This window comes from Eubalaena glacialis, chromosome 5, assembly GCF_028564815.1.
Source record: "Eubalaena glacialis isolate mEubGla1 chromosome 5, mEubGla1.1.hap2.+ XY, whole genome shotgun sequence".
In the NCBI taxonomy this organism is placed as follows: Eukaryota; Metazoa; Chordata; class Mammalia; order Artiodactyla; family Balaenidae; genus Eubalaena; species Eubalaena glacialis.
In genome coordinates, this window is record NC_083720.1 from 108,781,440 (window position 1) to 108,804,720 (window position 23,281).

The 23,281-nt window shown below is 34.8% G+C and overlaps 1 protein-coding gene across 12 annotated transcripts in view; it reads left to right on the plus strand.

The window, feature by feature from the left end:
* PTPN13 (protein tyrosine phosphatase non-receptor type 13) overlaps positions 1–23,281 on the plus strand; it is a 226,512-nt gene that overhangs the window by 84,700 nt on the left and 118,531 nt on the right. For 10 of the 12 annotated variants that reach the window (XM_061192478.1, XM_061192479.1, XM_061192482.1 and 7 more), the window contains exons 4-7: positions 5,210–5,275; positions 7,387–7,572; positions 11,279–11,366; positions 21,753–22,319. In XM_061192478.1, coding sequence (XP_061048461.1) covers positions 5,210–5,275; positions 7,387–7,572; positions 11,279–11,366; positions 21,753–22,319 — 907 coding nt within the window. The remainder of the gene's footprint in view (positions 1–5,209; positions 5,276–7,386; positions 7,573–11,278; positions 11,367–21,752; positions 22,320–23,281) is intronic. The other 2 variants (XM_061192485.1, XM_061192487.1) reach the window with 2 other exon arrangements.

Below are 23,281 nucleotides of genomic sequence, written 5' to 3' on the forward strand. Positions count from 1 at the left end.
ATGCTCTTCTGCATTTCTACATGTCCACATCCTATGTACCAACAATTCTTTCAATCAGCATCTATTGAGAACTTATATATTCTACACTATATTAGGCCATAGGGTTACAAAGATGAATAAGAAATAGTCCTGGGTCTTCCCTGGTGGTGCAGTGCTTAAGAATCCGCCTGCCAATGCAGGGGACACAGGTTCGAACCCTGGTCCGGGAAGATCCCACATGCTGCGGAGCAACTAAGCCCGTGTGCCACAACTACTGAGCCTGAGCTCTAGAGCCCATGTTCCGCAGCAAGAGAGGCCACTGCAATGAGAAGCCCGCACACCGCCACGAACAGTAGCCCCTCCTCGCCGCCCGCATGCAGCATTGAAGACCCAATGCAGCCAAAAATAAATACATTTAAAAAAAAAAAAAAGAAATTGTCCTTCACCTCAAAGGGCCAGCAGTGTAATGGACAGATAGACAAAAAGAAATTAATGATAGTAATAATAATAGTAATGGAAATATATACAGTAATAATGGATCTGTACAAAATATTAAGAGAGCCCAGAGAGGGGACACATAACCTACATTCAAACCTCAGCTTAAACTCCCCCTGCTTTAAATTTCTTCTATAATCAGAAGTAATCTTGTCCTTTTGAATTTCCTTAGCACAAATTTACCACTTCTACTTTGTTTAATAGATGCATACATATATATTCATATAGCTTTCTTCTTAGAGTTCTGATTCTAGGAAAGGTACAACAGATTAAAGCCGTGGTTTTGAATCAGAGGCCACTTTATCTTCCAGCGGACAGTTGGCAATGTCTTGAGACATTTTTAGTTGTCATAACCGGTGGGGGGGCAGGGGGAGGAGGAGGAAGGTAGTTCTACTGGCATCTAGTGAGTAGAGGCCAGGGGTACTACTGTTATCCTACACAGGATAAATATCCACAGACTGCTGTCCACAGCAAAGATCCCAAATGTCAGTAGTACAGAGGAGTATAAGCCCTGGTTTAGAGGTTAAGAATATGGCTCTGGAGCCAGAATTTGAATCCTGCCCCTAGCACTTACCTACCTATGTAACCTTGGACAAAAGTTACTTTCTCTCTCTGTAGTATTGAATAAGCTGAAGTATAAACTGTAAGCTTGACACACAGTAAACGTTATATACATGCTTGCTGTTGATATTCTTATGTACTAGTATATGGTAGTATTATTGGTCCAGAATGAGATATTTATATTTTACCACAATCCCGAGCTTAGTGACTTTCAGAAAAAATGTTGAACGACTAAATGGATAGTTAATTAGCTCTTCTATAAATGCTATCTTCTAGAACCAGTTCCTTTATCGTTTAACCCTGTGTATGAATCATCATTATCAAAAGCAGCCACTTCTACAAGAAACCATCCTGGCTTGCTATTACACTAAGGGAAGAGAATAGATTTTCTCTGTGCTATCCATCAGGAACAGATAGGTACTGAGATCTTTGATACAAATAGGGCCTTGGCAAAGATCACAAAGCAAAAAATTCCCTTGGAAGCTAAATAAATATGCAGTAGAAGTTAGAGGCAGATCAAAACCTTTTTTTAAAAAAAAAACTTCTAATGCCTGACTTCTTTTAATCCCTGGGCTTACTAATCTTTAATAGAAGATATTCGTTAGTTGTATTATGTGGGCCATCGTAGTCTCCTTTTCTTCTGCTTATGTAAAAACCAAAGAAACATATGAAGGCCAAATACTTGCCTGTTTTTGAATAATCACTCCTTGTATGACCTTCTCCTTTCCATATAATGACTGTAACTAAACTATAACCCATTCATTGCTATTTATCAACCAGGTGAACTAAGTGCTCTCAGTGGTATTGCAGCGTTACTGTGTTAATTTAGTTACACCTTAGTATCACTGATCTTCTTTCTGCCTGTATCTTTTCAGGTTACATCAACAATAGAAACTCTTAGCTTATGAATAATGTATATGGAAGTATTATCCATATTTACTTTACAGATTATTTTGGAATAAATGTAAAAGTAAAGTATTTTTCTTTGTATACTGTACAAACTTTTTCTCAAATATTAATAATATTTCTCTAATATTAGATACCAGATATTATTATACATTACTTTAACAAAGATCTGATGTACCTGGAGTTATTTATTTAACAAAATTTTAAATGATTTTTAAAATATTAATAATTTTGAACCCATAAAGCACTATCCTAATAAAATAGCAACTCATTTCTGCATGTTTTTTCTATATATAGATATTTCATATCTATATGTATTAAGCAGGGGTCTCCAGAGAAACCGGATCAATAGGATATGAGTGTTTGTGTGCGTGCGCGTGTGTGTGTGTATATAAAGAGAAACTTATTAGCTCATGTAATTATGGAGGCAGACAAGTCCCAAGATCTGCAAGGTGAGCCAGCAAGCTGGAGACCCAGGAGAGCCAATGGTGTAGTTCTGTTCTGAGAACCAGGTGAACTGAGGGTGTAGTTCCACTCTGAAGGCCAACAGGCTCAGGACCCAGGAAGAGCTGGTATTTCGGATCAAATCCAAAGGCAACAAAAAGTTGATGTCCTAGTTTGAAGGCAGTCAGACAGAAAGAGTTCTTTCTTACCTGGGGGTGGGTAAACTATTTTGTTCTATTCAGGCCTTCAAATAATTGGATGAGGACCACCTATATTGGGGAGAGCAGTCTGCCTTGTTCAGTTTACTTGCATCCAAAAACACTCTCACAGAAGCACCCAGAATAATGTTTGACCAAATATCTAGGCATCCCATGGTCCAGTCAAGTTGACACATAAAATTAATCATTATACTATATACATAAATGATCAACAGATGTATAATTTTATAACCTAGTTTTTAAAATGATGTTAATAATTTTATATAGTCTTGTATAAAAATTATTAAAATAAAATAACTCAATTAGCCTCCTGACAAGTAAATGTAGTAAAGAATCTTAAAATACTACCAGTATCTTAAAGGATCACAAATCAAAATTAATATATTAAGAGAAATATATTTGAGTATGCAATTAGTCATTTTTGCTAAAGGTATGAAAAATGTTTTTCACATATGAGGCTCTTTGAAAAGGTGTTCCCATGTGAGGTTCTTTGAATTCTAAACAGAAATATGATACAAATAGCCTACATCATGCTGCCTTGAACTTTATGCACATTTAATTGAATTCAGTAGGCATGTATTGAATATCTATTATGTACAAGTTCTGTGTTAACTGCTAAGAGGGATATTAAGATGTGTTAAAAAGGCTTTCTCAAGGAAGACAAACAAGGACACATCTTAACTATGTTACAGGTAGTATTAGTTAACTGTTTCATTAGAGATACAAATGAAATAATAACTATCATATAAGAGAGAATGCTTTATCCTGTTTGAGAAGATTTATATAGCATACATAATAGATAACATCATCTCTGGACTATCAATAATGGGTGGAACTTTTATTGACAGATGAAAAAAGAAATTCTTGGTAGGAAGAACTGCTCAAGAAACGCTGAGAAAGAGAAAGATTTATTTTGCCAACAGAGAATTATATAGTAGTTCTGAAGTGTTAAGTGTGATAGAGGAAGGAGTGATAATTGAAGGAAAACTTAAAAACCTGTCTGGAAAATGGAGGTAGAGGCAGGTCAGAGTGAGCCTTGCATATCATAAAGAATTTGGATTTTTGAAAATTGGGAGCCATGAAAATATTTGAAAAGAGGAACAACTAATCTGTAATTTAGGAATAATTTAGGAAGCAATACTAGGAATAGATTAAAATACTGTGAGATTGTAAGGATACCCAGTTTTATTTGTATTTACCTCACCTATATCTAAAGAGGATTTGAGACAGTTTGTATAATTAAAAAATACAGGTGAGAAAATAAGGACAAAATGAAAAGAAAAAATAAAGACAAGAAAATAAGATGGCCCTGGAGTAAGATTGGTGCAAAAAAATGCTCGTGGTAAGATTATTCAGTACTGGTAGAGATGAGCTAAAAGTCTAGCTCTGAAATCGCTTAACAGGAGAACTGGAAAATGATTACTTATAAGGATTAACTGTCCTCACTTCAGGCTGATAATCTTGCTCCCTGTTTCACAGGGGAAAAAAGTAGAAGCGATCAGGAGACTTCTCCCAAGATCCCACAACGGGACTACCTACATAAATTTTCATATTCTTTGCTTCCCTACTTCAGAACTGTGACAGAGGTGTCAAGCCAATTCCTTCATTTGTGCATTAGCTTCCACTTCCTCCTGCTTACTCAGCAGTGTTCTCCCAACAGTCTCCTCTCTCTCCTGCAGTTCCAGTTTTCCCTGTTGGATCATTCCTACCAGCATAAAAATATGTTGTCCCTTTTTCAGTCTTTAAGAAGCAAACAAACAATGAAAAAGGAATCTTTTCTGACCCAACTTTTTTCTCTATCTACTACTACCCCATCCATTCTTAGTAAGAAAAATGCTAATCAAAACTGCAATGAGATTTTTCTTCTCTTTTCAGTTTGGTAAAAATCCAAATCTTCATAACACATTCTATGGATAAGGCTTGTGAAAAAATCATATGTTGCTGGTAGAAATGCAAAATGATAAAACGTCTGTGGGGGAAATCTGACAAAATGTATCAAAACTATAGATGATTTACTCTTTTATTCATAATCTAAGAGAGTCAGTTCAAGAGGAATACCTGCATGTACAAAATGACATCACAAGGCTGTTTGCTAAAACATTATTTATAATAGCAAAAGTTTAGGAAAATTCTAATTGCCCATTAATAACAGATCAGTTAAGTAAACAATGCTATAGCCACAAAATGGAGTTCTATGCAGCAGTAAAAAGAATGAGATCTCTAAACATTGATATGGAAATGCCTGTCTTGTTAAATTAAAACTGCAATGTGTTGAGTAATTTTTTAAATTTCTGACCTTTTGTAAAAGAAGGGGAAAGTAAGACTATTCATGTTTGCTTGAGCTTTCATAAAGAAACTTTAAGTAAGAACTAATAAAAATTACTCATAGCAGACAGTCTAGAAAGTTGGGGGGGGGGGGGAGTCCGTTCTGATCATTTCCAGTCTTATTTTCTGTTTTAAACTCTCACATACTTTAATGCAAAATATGAAATGATGATTTTCTCAAATCATGTGTTACACTTTCTTTGGAGCAAAGTCATGAATATATAGTACTTGCTAAATTAAGTTTTTACATAAAATGATTTTTTTAAAAATTCTGTTCCTAGATCCATATTTATTCTCTTGGAATGACATTGTATTGGGGGGCTGATCATGAAGTACCTCAGAGCCAAGTAAGTCAAGTTGTCACATTTGTACAACTTTACACTTTTTAAGAAGTTCTGTGTATTTATGTGTTCTACAGTGTGTTGTCAGGCACACCAGTGTTTCTATACTGGTTGTTCACATTAATAATGTCACACTTTCAGAATGAAATAATAAAGTACTAAAGAAATTATTTTTCTTAGACTGTTCTTAGAATTATAGCAGTCACTACCTGTTTCAACAGTTCACTCTGTGAAATATAGTAGCCTCTTCAAAATTATAGCGAGAGAAATGGGAGTCCACTTTATTTCTTTTAATTTAATGACTGATAAAGGGGGATTGTAAATTTCTTTGATGATTCATTCTTGAACAGAAAGTGATAACCTTTTTTGATGCAAAAACTGTAGGAATAATAGTAGCTCTAACTATGTCTCAGAGTTTATACTTCATTACTTTTTCTCTTGTCACTTCAATATCATACTTCACTACTCCTGCAGCAGCAGACACAGATATTAAAGTAACACTTTGTGGGGTCTTAGGCTCTGATGATCATTGGGCTGCTTGTAGTCTTTATTTTCTAAAATAACTGATTTCCTGAAGACACAATAGTAAACATAGTAATAAATATAATCAAAAATTTTAAAATAACTATTTCATCAAAGATGTAGCATACAGAATTGTGTCATTTTAGGCATTTAGAACTCCAAACAAAAGTAACTAGGTGTGTTTTTGGTTTTTTTTTTTTTAGCAAATTAAGAAGCAGTAAGTATTTTAGGCTTTTATTCTAAAATTCAGACATCTTAAGATCCATGAAAAACGAATGATAGTCTTCAACTTGGTTTGGTTTCATTTTACATCATGAAAAATACTGTATATTTGCTTTCCTCAGTTTCAATTCTATAAATATAAATGAGAAAGTTAAATTATTACTGGAAATAATAGGGTCATTTTATAGAACCTAACTTACATGTAAAATGTGATCACAGCCTATAATTTAACACTTTCTCTTTTCTGGTAACTGAAAATAAAGTCAATATATCTATAATGTGTAAATTGGAAGGGAAGTATAAACATTTACTTATATTTTACTGTCAGATATCGTAACTGTTTTGGAAATATTTAATATTAATTCAAAAGTATTTACTAAGCACCTACCTTATGTCAGACACTGTACCAGATACTAGGAATATAATGTCCCATGTCTGTGGAGTCCTATCACAGTTACAGACAACCAAAATAACCAATTACAATGCAATGTGACAAATGCTATGTTAGGGAAAATGGAGGGTGCTATGGAAAACCAAGCATTGGGGCCTCTAACTAGACTTGGAGGGTTAGCATAGGTTTATTAAAGGATATTGCTGCTAAGCTGAGCTCTAAAAGATGAAATATAATACCCAAATGGATGAGAAGTGGAAGGGAAGGGTCACAGGTAAAGCATATGTTTAAACCAAAGTGGATGTACCAGTTCAAACTCCCATAAGCAATGCTTTTCTCCTCACCACTACTTCGTATTATCAGTCTTTTATTTTAACCATTCTACTGAGTGTATATATAGTGACTTCTTTCTGTGGTTTTAATTTGCATTTCTTGGTATGATTATTGGACATTTAGATATAATATTCTATAAATTATGTCAACTAATTAAAAAAAAAACTCACATTTTGGCTTCTGTTTCACCAGCATAATGAGAACTTATATTTAAATGACCTTGAGTCATTGCAATATTTGAAATCTCTTCTAAGTTATCATGAGTGTCAAATTACATTAAATATATATCAAATATATTCCTTTTTTGAAATGTTAGGAAAGTTATTCCCCCCAAATAGTGTATATATATAAACTGCTTACCAAAATACTTGGATAACCAAAACATTCCATTTCTTAATCATACCAAAACACCCCAGAGTTTTTCTATAATACCTCCTATCTTAGGAGATGTCTGTTAACCAACTTCTGCTAATAAAATTTTTGGATTATAAAACTGTAAAATGCAGTCAAATATACATGCTACTAGATAAGAAATGTATTTCCTCCAGGTGTGTTTGGTGTGGCTCCTGTGACTCTTGGAATGGTTTATCTCGTGTTAGTTAGATTTACTCACACTTGCCAACATGACCTTTTCTTTCTTTATACGCAGCCTATCAAGCTTGGAGATCATCTCAACAGTATACTGCTTGGAATGTGTGAGGATGTTATTTATGCTCGGGTTTCTGTTCGGACTGTCCTGGACGCTTGCAGTGCCCACATTAGGAATAGCAATTGTGCACCCTCATTTTCCTACGTGAAGCAGTTGGTAAAACTGGTTCTGGGAAATCTTTCTGGGGTAAGCCACAGTTCCAATTGGTTCCTATAGTCATACTTTAAAATTTAGTAGCATTTCACAAAATTTTCTTTAAATATGGATAGCATTTTCTCAGTGAAGACTAGGAACAGGAGATTGAATTTCACGTTCTAATGTTAATTGTTTATTTGAAACAGTACTTAAAAATCTAGAAGCCCATTGCAATAATTTAAGTCTCCTAGATTTTATGGGAGGTAGTCTTTTTTTAGAACTTTATTCTAGCAGGTATTATAGAATCACAGCATGTTAGAGCTGAGAAGTCTTCTTGCCTCTTTTCTTACATCTTTTTCTATGGAGCTTTCAGTAAGTGATTCTATCTACTGTGAAAGTCGTATGGACATGCAAAATGGGTTTTAGAATTATTTAAATGCACTTTCTGTTGCTTTATACCTCTTTCTTGCCCACTTATTAGTCTGGACCTCTTAGGTATTCTCAAACCCTCCCTACCTTCTTTGGACATTGGTACCTGGTATGTAAGGGGGATGCATGCTTGTATCCCTACTAGATTGCCCCAAAACTGGGACTCCTTTATTTTCTCTCTTGTCTTAGATATGAAGAATCCCAAGACTAACAATCTCTATATCTTATAGTCCCATTGCTGCATTTCTTAAGCTATATTTTATCCTATTTGCTCTAGTTTGGACCCCCCCCCCCACCGTTGGTTTTTGATATTTGATGTAGGTCTAAACTTTATCTGCTCTTACCCTTTAGGTTATGGTGCCTGAGTCCCCCTCCTTTATGTAGGCTTTGGATAGATTTACCACTGTCACACAGGGTTCTTGCTGGCCTCCTCTTAATTCCTCATCCCTAAGGGTTTAGTTCTGCTATCTTAACCAGGATGTCATATGGCTGGCAGGGGTATATCCAAATTCCACATGCTTTGCCAGTTGGTAAGAAACAGGCTCATGAAGTCTTCTAGGCAAATGGTTTGTAAACTGTACCCCAAGGAGCCTTTGCAATTCTGTAGTCAGAGGAAGGGAGGTAGTAGAGGCTAAGTGAAGAGAGTTCTCGGCTGCTTATTTCCCCTCCTTAACTAGAGCTGATTTATTTGTTTATATTCCTGTATGTGATTTTTTTTTTTGGAACAAAGATAAAGCTACTAGAACTTTGGTCCTCTATTCAGACCAAAGTTTCCCAGATATTTTGAAATATATTTTTGTTTAAAAAAATTTCTCTATGGTCAAATAAAGTTGAGGAAAAACTATTTTAGGAAAATTAAGTATATTTTCACTGTAGAACTTCTCAGAGCCTTTAATACGCTAAGTTGTATTACTAACCCTCAAGCAGGATAGGCACATAGGTGAAACATTTCCCAAACTTATATTGGCCTTTTTTCACAGATCTTCTCATAATACTGATGTTCTGTAAAAACTCGCTCTGAGGAACGTTGATCTGTACTAACTCCTTCACTTTATGGGGCTTATGTTTCCTATTAATCAGTCAGGGATTTAAAAGCTATGAGATTTTGAGGGGAAAGGATACAAGTAATGACTGCGTTGAAAGATAGCACTTTGAGCTAGATCCTGTAGACTAGATAGAAAGGGTAATCCAGGCAGAGGGAAGTAAACTTGGACAAATGCTGTGAGATGGGAAAGAGCAAGATGTTTGAGGAACAGTAATAAGTCTGATATGGGGTGTGCTGTGGGGTTGTTTAGTGGGAGAGAAGAATAGAAAGGTCAGTTGAAATCAGCATGTAGAGAGCCTGCCTTTCTAAGTAGAAATAATAACGCTCCCCTCATCCATTGCTCTTGCCAGTCTCCTGGACATCACTGGGCAGAAGTAACTCTCACAGCTACCATTTTTTAAGTGTTTACTTTGTGCCAGGCACTGTGCTGAATGACTTATGTGCTTTTTCACATTTATTCATCACAACCCCAGGTTACAAGAGATAATTTCATCCTCATTTTAGAGATAATGAAACTGGGGCTCAAATAGATTAAATAACTTGCCCATGGCCACACACATGGTAAATGATAGAGACACAATTGGAATCTGGATCTCTCTGACCCCAAAGCCATTAGCTGTCAGCCATTATGCTCCTTGGAAGCTGTCGTTGCCTCCAGTCGCTGATAGAACGAGTGAGTCTTTCACTCAGTGTGAAATTCACTACAAGTGACCATAATTCTTACTTACTTAAAATTAATTAGCATAGAGTAAAAGTCAGTAGTCCAGCTTAGTTGTCCTGGTTTTTCCACTGATTTATATAGCATGTTTGACCTCAATTTTACTTACCTGTAAAATAGGAATAATGGTACATACCATCCACCCATATTACTGAACAGTTTTGAAAATAGTTATTTCAATGTTGATGAGCTGCTTCAAGGTCCTTAGAACTTTTCCTTGCTATTTCTCCCTTTATTGTAATATGAAGATAATAATAATATATACCACATGAGGTTTTTGGATAATTGAGTAACATAAAGTATGTAAAGCACTTAAGGTAGTGCCTGCTTTACAGTAATTGCTCAGTAAATGACAGCTATTATTAATAGTAGTGTCAATGCAGGAATTCACAAAGATGATACAGGATTTTATCTCTTCAGTTACTGCCAATATAGTGCAATGTGGACCAGTATTATTTATATAATTTAAATGATAACATCGTTTCAGAAATAGTACCATTTACGTCTTCTTATAGGTAGGAAACATAATACCTCGAATACTACCTTAAATGGATTTTTAATTCATACGTAAATAAGTTTCACTCATGGAGGAATATTAAAATGTGTGTGTGTGTGTGTGTGTGTAAACAGATAAGTGTGCATGTTCTTGGTGCCAGAGTTAAGTAATTTCTCTTCACCATTCTCTCTCCTTACATTTATTTCTTGAAGTTTCTACTCTAATTGATCAGCTGAATAAACTCAGTATTCTACCATTTCACCCCTTGTAATGTGGAATTTGATGTGCTTTATTTTAAACAAGTGCCCTCGGTTGAAGTTATTAAAGTTTAAGACTACTTAAACATTTTGTTCTAAAGGGTCTCAAAAGAGCATTGATTTAAATTTAATTGTCATCCCTCAATATGTCCATTTAGTTTAAAATATTTCTCAAATGTAATTTCTGGCAAAATCTAGAAAATTATTTTCGAAAATAATTTAAATCAGCACCCTCAGTGCATAGTTAGAATTAGGAGAGAGCTTTATCATACCAGAATTAATATGGTTTTAAAATTATAATCGCACTTGAGAGGTGAAAGTAGTTATCAGTTTGGAAAAAAAAAAGAACACTTCAAGTGTGTTGTTTTGAAATGGAACTCATTTTAACTACTTTAATTTGGCTAATTTTGTTCCCTAGTTTGCAGATTAGTCTTTTTTTTTTTTTTTAAATCTTTATTGGAGTATAATTGCTTTACAATGGTGTGTTAGTTTCTGCTTTATAACAAAGTGAATCAGTTATACATATACATATGTTCCCATATCTCTTCCCTCTTGCATCTCCCTCCCTCCCAAGCAGATTAGTCTTTGACAGATGTTTCTTGGCTTTTATTTCCTGAAGATGAATTGGCCAGAACTAAGCTACATAAATCTTATCCAAGGAATATATATTAACAATAGCAGAAGTGGAGTGTTTTTACTTAAATGTTATACTCTCCAAAAATTATCTAAGTGGTGTCATTCTGTAGACAATTACCATGAAAATAAAAGGGAGATTCTATTGTCAAACTTGACTTTTGATTACCTATGTACAGACAGATCAGCTTTCCCGTAACAGTGAGCAAAAGCCTGATCGAAGCCAGACTATCCGAGACCGATTGAGAGGAAAAGGATTACCAACAGGTAAGAGTATATTAATAGGAAATTTTTAGGCTTTAACCTTAGTTATTGTTTCCTTTACAAAATCATACTTAACCTAGCTTGGAAATCTGGTAATTGTGACCATAATCATAACATAAGTGCGCAAAGTGGAGGCACCGTACAGATAGGAATGCTAGGTGTATTAATATATAAATCCATGATAGTTATGCAGAAAATGTTAATACAATCAGGACACCATGGTAAATAATTTCTTTCCCAGTATTGTTATTGCAGCAATAATATCATTTATTTACTTTATCATGGTATTTTGTATTAAAAATACATTTTAAAGTACAACAAAACTCACATATTTATGAACATAAATGCTACTAAAACAAAAGTTTCAGAAAACAACATTATTCTTGTTGCACACTGTTATTTTCTATTCTGTTTCTTTTTTTAATGCTAATCGCAGCCCACTAAATTGATTTTATAACCAACGAATTTCATGACTTAGAGTTACCGAATGCTAACTTAGATAATTATAGGTTCTACATAATTATTAAATTGATTTTTTAAGGAAATGAATAGAAATTCAAAACATAAGAAATGGAAGTAGAAAAACTAAATTTTTATGTGAAAGTTTATTTTTCAGTGATAAGTTTCAAGCTTGGCTTATTTATAAAATGAACTTTTGTTTTTGTTGATTACCTTTGTTCTCTTTTCATCAAGCAATATTGATAATTATTATTTAAACATTAAGAAAAATATTTTGTGGGTGAAATATTTTATTGTCTTAAGTCTTGAAGCTGGGGTTAAAGTAAATGTAAATATTGCTTAAATATATTCTAATTGATATAGTCAAATTAAAATGTTAAGATGTTTAACTACTTAATTAGATAATCAGAGCACAGCTATCTTATTTAAAACCTATGAGAAACTCTCATTGTGAAAACTAAATATAGACATTTGATTATCCGGACTAAATGTTTTGCAGAATTCAGAACTCTCATGTCTGAGAGGGAAGGATGTGCCGTAAGCAAGGGTACTGCTTATCTTAAGAAGTCAAAGAAAAACAATAAAATCATTTCTAATGGAGTGATTCTGTAATAATGCAGTTAGTTCCGTGTCTATTTTGGTACTTTCATTTTACTTATTGAGAATAAGGATTGTTTTTCTGAAAAGGTATCTTAGCTTTCATATCATCAATATAGTCAATTTACTTCGGGTTACATAAAGTTCTGTCTCTAATACATACATTATTAGTTTATGCGTGGGTCAGAAAAGAAGGCAGACTTTGTTTAATTAGTTTTTACAATGCTTTGATGGCAATTTAAGAAAAAGTATTTTTAACCCTTCCTTGTGTTTTCTTACTATACTTACGTCCTTATATATATAGACACCTTCCTCTCATAGGTAAAAATCTGTTTTCTTTTATCTTAAAACAATACTAGGATTTGAGATAAGATATCATGTGAACCTTGGTGCTAAGAATAGCAACATTTTGTTAATCTATCAAATTTTGAATCAATTCCCTGTTTTAGAACAGAACAAGTCTTTTTCAAGGAGACACAATGAATTTTTTTTTTTTTTGGCTGCGTTGGGTCTTCGTTGCTGTGTGCAGGCTTTCTCTAGTTGCGGAGAGTGGGGGCTACTCTTCGTTGCGGTGCACGGGCTTCTCATTGCGGTGGCTTCTCTTGCTGTGGAGCACGGACTCTAGGCGCACGGGCTTCAGTAGTTGCAGCATGCAGGCTCAGTAGTTGCAGCACGCGAGCCCTAGAGCATGAGGGCTTCAGTAGTTGCGGCACATGGGCTCAGTAGTTGTGGCGCACAGGCTCTAAAGCACAGGCTCAGTAGTTGTGGCACATGGGCTTAGTTGCTCCACGGCATGTAGGATCTTCCCGGACCAGGGATCGAACCCGTGTCCCCTGCATTGGCAGGCAGATTCTTAACCACTGTGCCACCAGGGAGGTCCACAGTGAATACTTTAATAAGTAAACATTAGATTTAAAAGAAATGATTTGTTTCTCTTATTTATCATCTTTCTATTTCTTCCTCCCTTCTTATTCTCCTCTTATCTCCCTTTCTCCCCTCCCTTGCTTCCTTATTTCTCTTTCCTGTTCTTTCTCTCTTTCCGTAGTTCCCTTCTGTCATCTCCTGCTGTCATTAAGTGGCCAGGTTATGAAATTGAAGTTTGTATGCTTGGTTGTTACTTGTTGATTTAGTAAATATAATGTTATATTATTGATTATTAATTTTTAAAGATAGTTTGTTTTTTCTAAGAATAAAAAATGTTCCCAAATATATGAGACCCCCCATTCTATCCCTCTTTATCATGAATCTACAGAATCTGCAGAAAAAGATCACCCTGCCATATTTAGTTTATCAAATTTTAAAGACTCGTAAGTGTTAACATAGTTTAGATTATATTACTTTCAATGATTCAGAGTCTTATTGTTTCAGACATCAATTGCTAGGTAATATTTTAGAGGTAGCAATAGAGATTGAACTGAATCTATGCCAACTCTATAACATACTTTTTTTTTTACTGGTAAGTTATTTTATTTTATTTTATTTTTTTAATTTTCATTTTGTATTGGAGTATAGTTGATTAACAATGTTGTGTTAGTTTCAGGTGTACAGCAAAGTGATTCAGTTTTATCAATACATACACATGTATCTATTCTTTTTCAAATTCTTTTCTCATTTAGGTTTTTACAGAGTATTGAGCAGAGTTCCCTGTGATATACAGTAATTCCTTGTTGGTTATATGTTTTATCTATAGCATACTTTAAATAGCAGGTTATTTACTTGTCATTTACATATATACATATATTTGTGAAAGCCATATACAAAATTAAGCTTTCTGGACACATAGATGCTAGAGATGGGGAAAATCTACTATTAAGCATGTTAGTTTTTGTAAGTGTTAAATGAATATTTGTTGATTGAATGAGTATGAGAAAAAGTTGTATAAAAATATTAGATATAGTAATACATTTGTAATAAAATGTTAATGGTTCTGAAAAGAAATATATGAGACTCTATGATTTACTTCTTTATATAGCCTATTTTAAGCATTAAGTTGTGTGCAGAGTAAAAAATAAACTGTAGTTCACCATCTTGGCTCATGTTATTAGATTATTTTATTATAACAACAAATGTATCAGAAGTTTTAAACTAAAGTATTAATGCCTTTTATTTATGACTTTGTTTTTTGTAATATTAAGACTTAGTATTACTGTCTAATAGTGCTCTAGAATTCTTATGACTGATAGACTGTCCAAATGCAGATAATCTAGAAGTGACTGTAGTAATTTGAGAAAATTAACAGAGAAATCTTTAAATAGACTGTCCATAGATTTTAATTCTCTAATAATCCTATCTCCTTATTGGAGAATAAAATCTCCCCAATGTCTAAAGTCAAGAGAATTTGTAAGGAATTACAATTTGTCACTCAGGATAAACCTAAATTAGTTCCTCTAGCTGGGGTAGAACCAGAGGTCCTTATACTTAAAGGAACAATAGCCTTTTTGGATCAAATGTAATGGAAGAGGATTCCTCAGCCCATCTTAGCTGTTGCTTACCATAATATTACTGCTCAAAGTCTCTTTTAATTTATCTTTAATAAATTTGTAAAACCACATCTCAGGGACAGAATCCACATAGTATACTAATTATAGACATTACCAGACAGAAACAATTAGGAACTAATAGTCAGTGGCACACACTTATTAATATAACTCTTAAGATTAAAAAAATTAACTCATGCAGAAGAAATATTCTTCTAGGACACTGGTGTTAACTTTGGGCAGTGCCAGTTCTTAACTGTCAGCGGTCACTTGCAGCAAAGCAACATTGTCGTATTACATTAGTAGTGAAGCATTCTCTTTGATGCAGACCAACCTAAAGCCTTTATGTAGTGATAACTTAGTTTATTAGATTCCTGACCACTGTTCTCAGTAAATAAAATGTCAAGATGGGCAGTGAGATACAGAATTAGATTAAAAGAAGTAAGCAATTTTAGACATAATGCCTCGTATCTAAGTGATCTGATTGTTCAACTAAAACGTAACAATAAAATTTTTCATCTGTGAGTAAGTGACCATAAAAGGTCTCTCCTTACATCTTACCTCTGAGATCTGTTACAGAAGCTAAGGCCTAAACTAGCGGGCTGTGCGCCTCCACTCTGTTATATAATACTGTCAATGCTGATAAAAGGCTTCACTAAGCAGAAAGAAATCAAACATTTCCTGCCAAGAAAGCTTAAGGTGGAAACGTACACCTTGATCAGATCAGCATGATAGTGCTTCAGAACTTGGGCGTATTGATAATATCATGTTTCTTTTTTTATGTACCTGAACACATTTGTGAAGACAGATGGGGAATCGGGGAGCCTCTTTTAATACTGAAATGTCATTTTGAAGTTAGCTTCTAAGAGATGCTGTGAATTTTTTGAGTCTCAGTGTGAGGAGAAAGATGAATGATGATATCCCATTAAGGATAATGTTCATCATAAATAACAAAAATAGTTAAAACACAATGTACTTTACAAGGAAGATTTTTTCAATTTAATTTAATAAATGGAATATGTTTTATTATGAATACTCTTTATGATCTTAAAATCTTTTATTCATAGCTCTTCAACATTTATTTGTTGTTTGCCATTTACTTTTTAGCAAACTATGCACCCTCCGAAAGGAAAATGTTTGTGGTTTCATTTTAAATTTGAATACTTACAATTGTATGTAATCTAATGTTGTCTGTAAACTGTTTCTGAACTCAGAGCATCCTTAAAGGTGGAAAAATCTACCTATAGTTGCTAATTGTTCTGTTGTGAATAACTTGATTTTTTAAATTATAGAATCTAAAACTTTTCCAGGAGATCTTTTGATTTCTGGTTTTATGACTTTCCCTCAAAAGAACTTAAATTCTCCCTCAGTAGATAATTATATGCTGAGAAAAATAAAATAGAAACAAAAAAGAAGCAAAATTTAGAATTTTATGTTGCTACTTGTTCAGAAGAGCTCATAATGGTTCAAATGGGTTAGTTCGTTTATCCTATCACCTCTAAGAAGAAGACATAACAAATTATATCCACATTTTTGTAGATGAAGGAAGTAAGAAACAAATTAAGTGGCTTGGCCCAGCTCATGGATTGAATGACAAAGCTAGTTAAAACCCCATCTTTTGACAGTAATCTTTCTGGTAGATTATGCTACCTAAATTGACTTTAAAAGGTTTCAGAAGTTATATAACCAGTCCATTCTACAAGCATTTTTTTTGGAATTTCTTTTATCAGGAACAGTAAATACAAAAATGAGTAAGACATGATCCCTTACGTTATTGTTCCAGTTGGGGGTGGGGGTGAGGAAATGAGTAGGAGTGATGACAGATATATAATATAATGAATAATTTTAATACAGTGAGAGAATGTCTTCATAGAGGTCCAGCATGCTCTGTGAGTTTAGATGAAGGAGCTTCTAACTCTGCCAGGATAGGAAAATACCACGGAAAGCTCCACCTGAAATCTTTTAAAAAGTAGCTACAATGGCATTGCTTTCAGAAATACCATTAGTTTAATTTCCTGTGATCAAAATGAGTAGTGAGCATAGCTATTAGGTGAACTTAATTAATTATTTCAATGCTGTTTTTTGCTTGTTTAATAAAGTAATTATAATAGCCTGGGCACATGTTTGGAAAGATCTGGAAAGCATCTGAAGAAATTGCATTTTGTCTAGTCTCAAATATAGTTATTTGAGGCGACACTGGTATTAACAGTAGGTGGTTTTCACTTGTTTACTAGACTGAAGCATCTAATAAGAGGGCCTAGAATTCCATGTTTTTCCTCATTTATATGGCCAAATGCTATATTTGAACTCGAATTTTGAGTTCCCAGATTAGTAAAATTTTTTCCCTAGTGCTTTAGCAACACAAAGCAACCGTGATACTGTATTGCTGTGTATGATGCCATATGTATTTTATCCACCTGTGAAGTGTTAATCAGGCAATTACATATCTTGTTGTGTAGTTGAAGACAGTGAGCATCACTGACATGACAAAGCGCATTGAGACTCCTGCCAGTTAGGAATATGTGATTTAAGAATAGTATGTTTATAACCAGCTGAAATCCACCTCTCTGTGTCTCTACCTAAAGATATGTCTCCTTTTTATTCCCAAAATCAAACAAAAGCAGTCCTAGGATAGAAGATCCACTGGAGAAACCACCTAGCTCAAAACATCTCTTTCCTACCACTTCCTTTCTTTTCCTTCAAAAGGTCATCCACACTCAGTTTCCCCCTTTAATGCTTTTGTAGCTCATAGCTCTTACAATTTTACTTTAGAGCATTTGTAACAAGTATATACGTACCATTTTGAACCTTGTTTCACACTTCCACAATTTTTTTGCCGTTTTCCTGAAGAGTATCACTGCCCCCTCCCTTCCCTCCCCCCGATCTTACTTTCTCACTCCTCTTCCTATGTCACCATGCCTTTCTTTGTCCTGTTGGCTACTAGAAGAGAATTGTGGTTCAAAATCATTACTTTGTAAGTCATAGTCATGAGATTTTAAGTTAGCTATCATAATGTGATTTCCAAACATATAAAGCAAAATGAGCCATATTTTGTAGAAACAGAGTAGGAAGTTAATATAAACCTTTAAATGAATTATTTTCATTATAATTTTGTTCTACCCTGCAGAATTTAAAATAACTTTCTGAAGTTTTTAATAACCATGAACTGAAATATTTTATATCTACTAATTTTTATAAAGACAGTAAAAACCTAGCATTTATAAAGCCGTAGTTGTCCAAGAGCCACCTTATTAGCAATTAGTTTTAAGCTTCATATGACCATTGAGAAGACATGGCTCTTTACCATGACCCAGTAATAGATAGCTAGTAAATACTAATGACCTAAAAGAGAATAATTTACCTGTTCCAAATGTAATAGACTCATGATACATTTGGAAAGTGATCTATTTCAGTAGTGGTCAGCTTCACTGAAGAAGTCATATTTAAAATAAAACTATAGAATAAGAAACAACTAACCATAAGAAAGGTCCCAACATTTAAGAGACCTTAACGGAGAAAAACCTGTGGCCTGGATGGAATAAGGAAAGTGGATATGAGACTAAAAAGGATTCAAGTGGCACGCCCAAAAGGAGTCTAGATTTTATTTGGAGTGCAATAATATGCCTTTGAGACTTATTAAGCAGGATGGTGACATCATGGAACATGTTTTTAAAAGTTAGTTCTGGCTGCTGGGTGGAGGGTAGTTGGATGAAAAAAGAAGCAGGGAGGCCATTGCCGTTATCTAGTCAAGTGATAATGTTAATTAGGAATAGGGTGATGCCAGTGGAATTGGAAATAACGGAGTAACATATCTTTGAGAATTTAGATAGCCAGCACTTTCTGATGGGTTTGATATGGGGAATTAGGAAGATGAAGGGTTTCAGGAGGGTGCCCATATTTCTGTTTTGAGCCGTCAGTTGGATAATGTTGCCACTTATTCAAGTTGGAAAGACCAGGGTAAATGGACATCGCTGGGTATGGGAAGCAAAAGATTAGTTTTAAGCATGTTCAGTTTGTGGTGCTTCTGAGATATACTAGTAGAAGGTCCAGTTGTTTCAGACTGGAGCTCCCAGAAGAGATCAGTGCCAAGAAAATAAATTGGGGAGTTGTCAGTATGTAGATAATATTTAAAGCCTTGTTAATAGTTGAAAGTGTATAAGGAAAGAGTGAAAAGATAGGGTTCTAAAACTGACATCTGAGGAAAGCCAACATTTGGATATCCAGTAGAGGAAGAGGAAAAAGCAGACTTAGAATGAGCAGTCTGAGAAGTAGGAAGAAACCAAGCTTGTAAAGAGAGGAAAGTGATGCGTTAAGGGATTGTCATCACTATTAGTTGTTGCTGAGAGGTAGGTAAGATATGGATGCAGAAGTGTCCATTGGATTTGGTAATATGGATATCATCAGTGATACATGATGAGAGTTGCCAAGGTGTAGAGGAATGGGAAGTTGACTAAAGTGGGTAGAATAATGAATGGCAAGTGAGAAATTGGAGACAGCAGTAGCTAGAGGGGAAATGTGGTAATAGGGGAGAGGTTTTGTTTAGTTTGGTTTTGTTATAGAGATATTAGAGCACGTTTTGTGTACTAATGGGAATGACTCAGTAGAAATGGGGATAATGAAGATGGAAGCAGAAAGGGCAGAAGTTAACCAAAGAAATAAAATCTTTGATAAAGTAAGAGGAGGGGGGAATTGAACACATATTGGGAATTGGCCTTTGGTAAGAAATTTCATCCTTTGAGACAGTAGGGAAAAGATTGCAGACACGGGTGGATATGTAGAATTAGTCATGGAAAAATGAGTTGTCTTCTGACAACTATTTTCTTGGTGGAATATGAGACCAGCTCATCAGCTAAAGAGAGATGAGAGTTAAGGTGGGAAATTTGAAGAATGAGGAAAAATGAATCAGTTGTGGAAAGTGAGTGAACTTACTGTTAGCACATGATGTTGAGTGTCCGAAGTGGTTGACCGTGAATTTATGGTGCTGCCAAAATACCCACTTGTTTGATTTTCTCCAAGTTTTGACTACTTGTTGGTAGTCAAGATAGTAAAAGAAGGCAGATTGTTGAGTTCATCTGTGATTCTATGATCTGTAAATCCTTTCGATTCTTATTTTTTATCTATTGTATTCTATCAATTTTTAAGAGTATCTTTGTTCTCTATTTTTAATACAATTTTAAATTAATGAGTTTCAATATGTGGTTTAAGAATGTAATTCACTGAAATACTGTAAGATAGACATATTTATCAATTTAAAATTATTTTATATTAGAATCTAAAGTCTGTGGCAATCTATGTGTCTAGATGTGGTGTGGTATATTTCCCAGTATTCTGTAGATCAGGGGTCCCCAGCCCTCAGGGCCACGGACAGGTACCGGTCCATGGCCTGTTAGGAACTGGGCTGCACAGCAGGAGATGAGTGGTGGGCGAGCTAGCAAAGCTTCATGTGCTGCTCCCCTTTGCTCCCCAGCGCTCACATTACCCCCTGAACCATCATCCCCCTCCCCCAGTATGTGGAAAAACTGTCTTCCGTGAAACCAGTCCCTGGTGCCAAAAAGGTTGGGGACTGCTGCTACAGATGATGTGCCCCAAATAGGCGATGTTATCCTTACTGGCACTTGAGTGGATCCATGTTCAGGGGGAAGATGAGTTCCAAGAAAACATTTGAATCTAGTTTTCAAGCAATTATGTGTTGCCATTCTGAAATTAATTTACTTTTCTATGATTATTAAGGTAAAATTTGTGGTCAGGGAATTATAGCTTATAGTTGTTACCCTGAAGAAGCAATTGACTTCTTCAAATGAGTTAATAAGCAATTTATTATTATCAGGAAGGTTTTAGTCATCATTTTACATTGTATCCATAGCAAATAGGTTATCAAAGAGGGATCACAGAAGGTCACGCAGGAAATCTTCAGTGTTTATGGGCTATTGGGTTAGTAACTATATTTTTCTACATTTCTCTTTTTAATAGTGGAGCCATATATATGTGTGATTTTTGTTGTTGTTGAATCTATGAATTCAAAAAATTTCTGGTTGGACATTTTTGCTGCGCCTCAATGCATTTAGACTGCTGCCTTAAAAAAAAAAAATTAGAATGGCATACTGGTTTTAACTACATCAAAGACTAAAGCGTAAATAAGAATGGGTAATTTCTTCCAGTTGACAAATATTGATACATTGTGTTCGAGAGGAAAAACTATTTCAGTACATGATGGTCTGCTGTGGAAAAATTGTTTCTTACATAATTTAAACACAGTCAAGTTGTCTGGATTTCAAACATAATCAAATTTTCTGAAAACATATCTAATCATGATAAAACTTTGATACTTAAGAATTCTGAATACTACAATCTTTTTTCCATCCAGAATATAGCAAGAATTCTTCGTTTCTTCTTTGAACATGTTTATTTAAATGACCAGAAAGTGGCAGGGCTTTATATTGAAATAATACCTATTTGAATTATATCTTTAGAAGTTAAAGGAGTATACTACATATTCTATTATTACCCCAAATCGTTTCATGAATAATTAATATTCTACCAAACTGGTTAGTATCAGAAACTCTTATCTATTTTTTAAAACCAAATCATTCACCTTTGAATTTAAAATAATACTACTTTAAGAAGTAAGTTCAATATATTATTGATATCATTAGGTAAGAAACATTGGACTATGAAAAGTTATACAAACATAGCATCTCTTTCCACTTCCCTTATCATCACCACCATCCCATTTTATCTCTCTTCCTCCATTCGGAGAATTAGGAAATTGCCACCACTTTCATTGTCAATAGCAAGGTTACGTTCCAGTTATTTTCTAAAAATTCTGTGCATACATGATAGATTCTTATCATTCCAGGAAGAAGCTCTACTTCTGATGTACTAGACACATACAAGTCTCCGTTCTCTCATCAGACCTTTCTTAACAAAGGGCTTAGTAAATCTATGGGATTTCTGTCCATCAGAGACACACAATATGAAGAAGATTATTTCAAGGACATTTCATCAGATAATAATTCTGGACATGAAGATTCTGAAAATTCTTGCTCCCCTTACCAGTTCAAAACTAGTGGCCCAGAAAAAAAAGCTATCCCTGGCATTGATGCGCTTCCCAAGAAGAAGATTTGGGCTTCATCCATGGACTTGCTTTGCACAGGTGACAGAGACGTCTCTTCTGGGGAGACTGACAGACACCAACACTGTCTGCCTGAGGCGGTAACAGTACGGACTTCAACTACTCCTAGGAAAAAGGAGGCAAGATACTCAGATGGAAGCATAGCCTTGGATATCTTTGGCCCTCAGAAAATGGATCCAGTGTTTCACACACGAGAATTGCCCACCTCCTCAGCAATATCAAGTGCTTTGGACCGAATCCGAGAAAGACAAAAGAAACTTCAGGTTCTGAGAGAAGCCATGAATGAAGAAGGTTAGTAATTTCGTGTGTGTTTGAGAGAGAATTGAATTGAAGTATTTAAAATTGTGTTTTGAAATAAAGAAGGGTTAGTAAACCATTCCATAAGTCTTATTTCCACTGCCAAACCTTTGTAGCCAAGTTAGGCTCTTTCTTCTCTGTCAATTTCTGTTCTTCCTTCCACAAAAACCCTAATCAAAGTACAGTGCTACCACAAAGTCGTCCCTACTAAACACACCCAGTCCAGCCACCGTATAAGTCTCTCAATATTTTAGGTAGGCAGGAGCCATGTTTTCTACTTCTTTTTAATCCTCCACAGCACCAGCTATCATGCACTATCTTGGGGGAGGCTTCTGTAAAGGACTGGTTCGTGGAAATGAGATGCAGTTAATCAAAATCAGCAATCCCAGGGAGGCAGTGTAGACTGGTGACAGTGCAGTGGTTCCCAAACCACCAGCTTCAAGAAACACGTTTTGGGACACAACTCCTGGAGATTATAATTTCTTTGGTCTGGAATGAAGTTTTAAATCTACATTTTTAAAATCATAGTGTTTAGGTTTATGGATTTAGAGTCAGACTGCCTAGGCTTGAATTATTTACCCCACTCAGTAGCTCTGTGATCCTTAGTTCAGCAGCTGGACTTAATCACTCCGTCTTAAGTTACCCTATGTGTAAAATGGGCTTAACACAAATAAATTAATTGGGTGGTGAATGTAAAGTGATTAGTAAGTCAAATTATTACGATCCTAGTATGGGGGCATAAAATAACTTTATAAATTATCAGTTATTATTTGCAGGGGAAAGCTCTGTTTCAAAAGTACCTATTCACACACAAAGCACAATATATTGAACAGAATAAAATTATGTTCTAGACATATGGATAGAGGCTCTTTTTAGTATAGATAAGTAGAAGAGAGGGCAAAATAAGAGTTTTCAATCTAATCCTCTACATTTTTTTAAAGATTTATTTATTTATT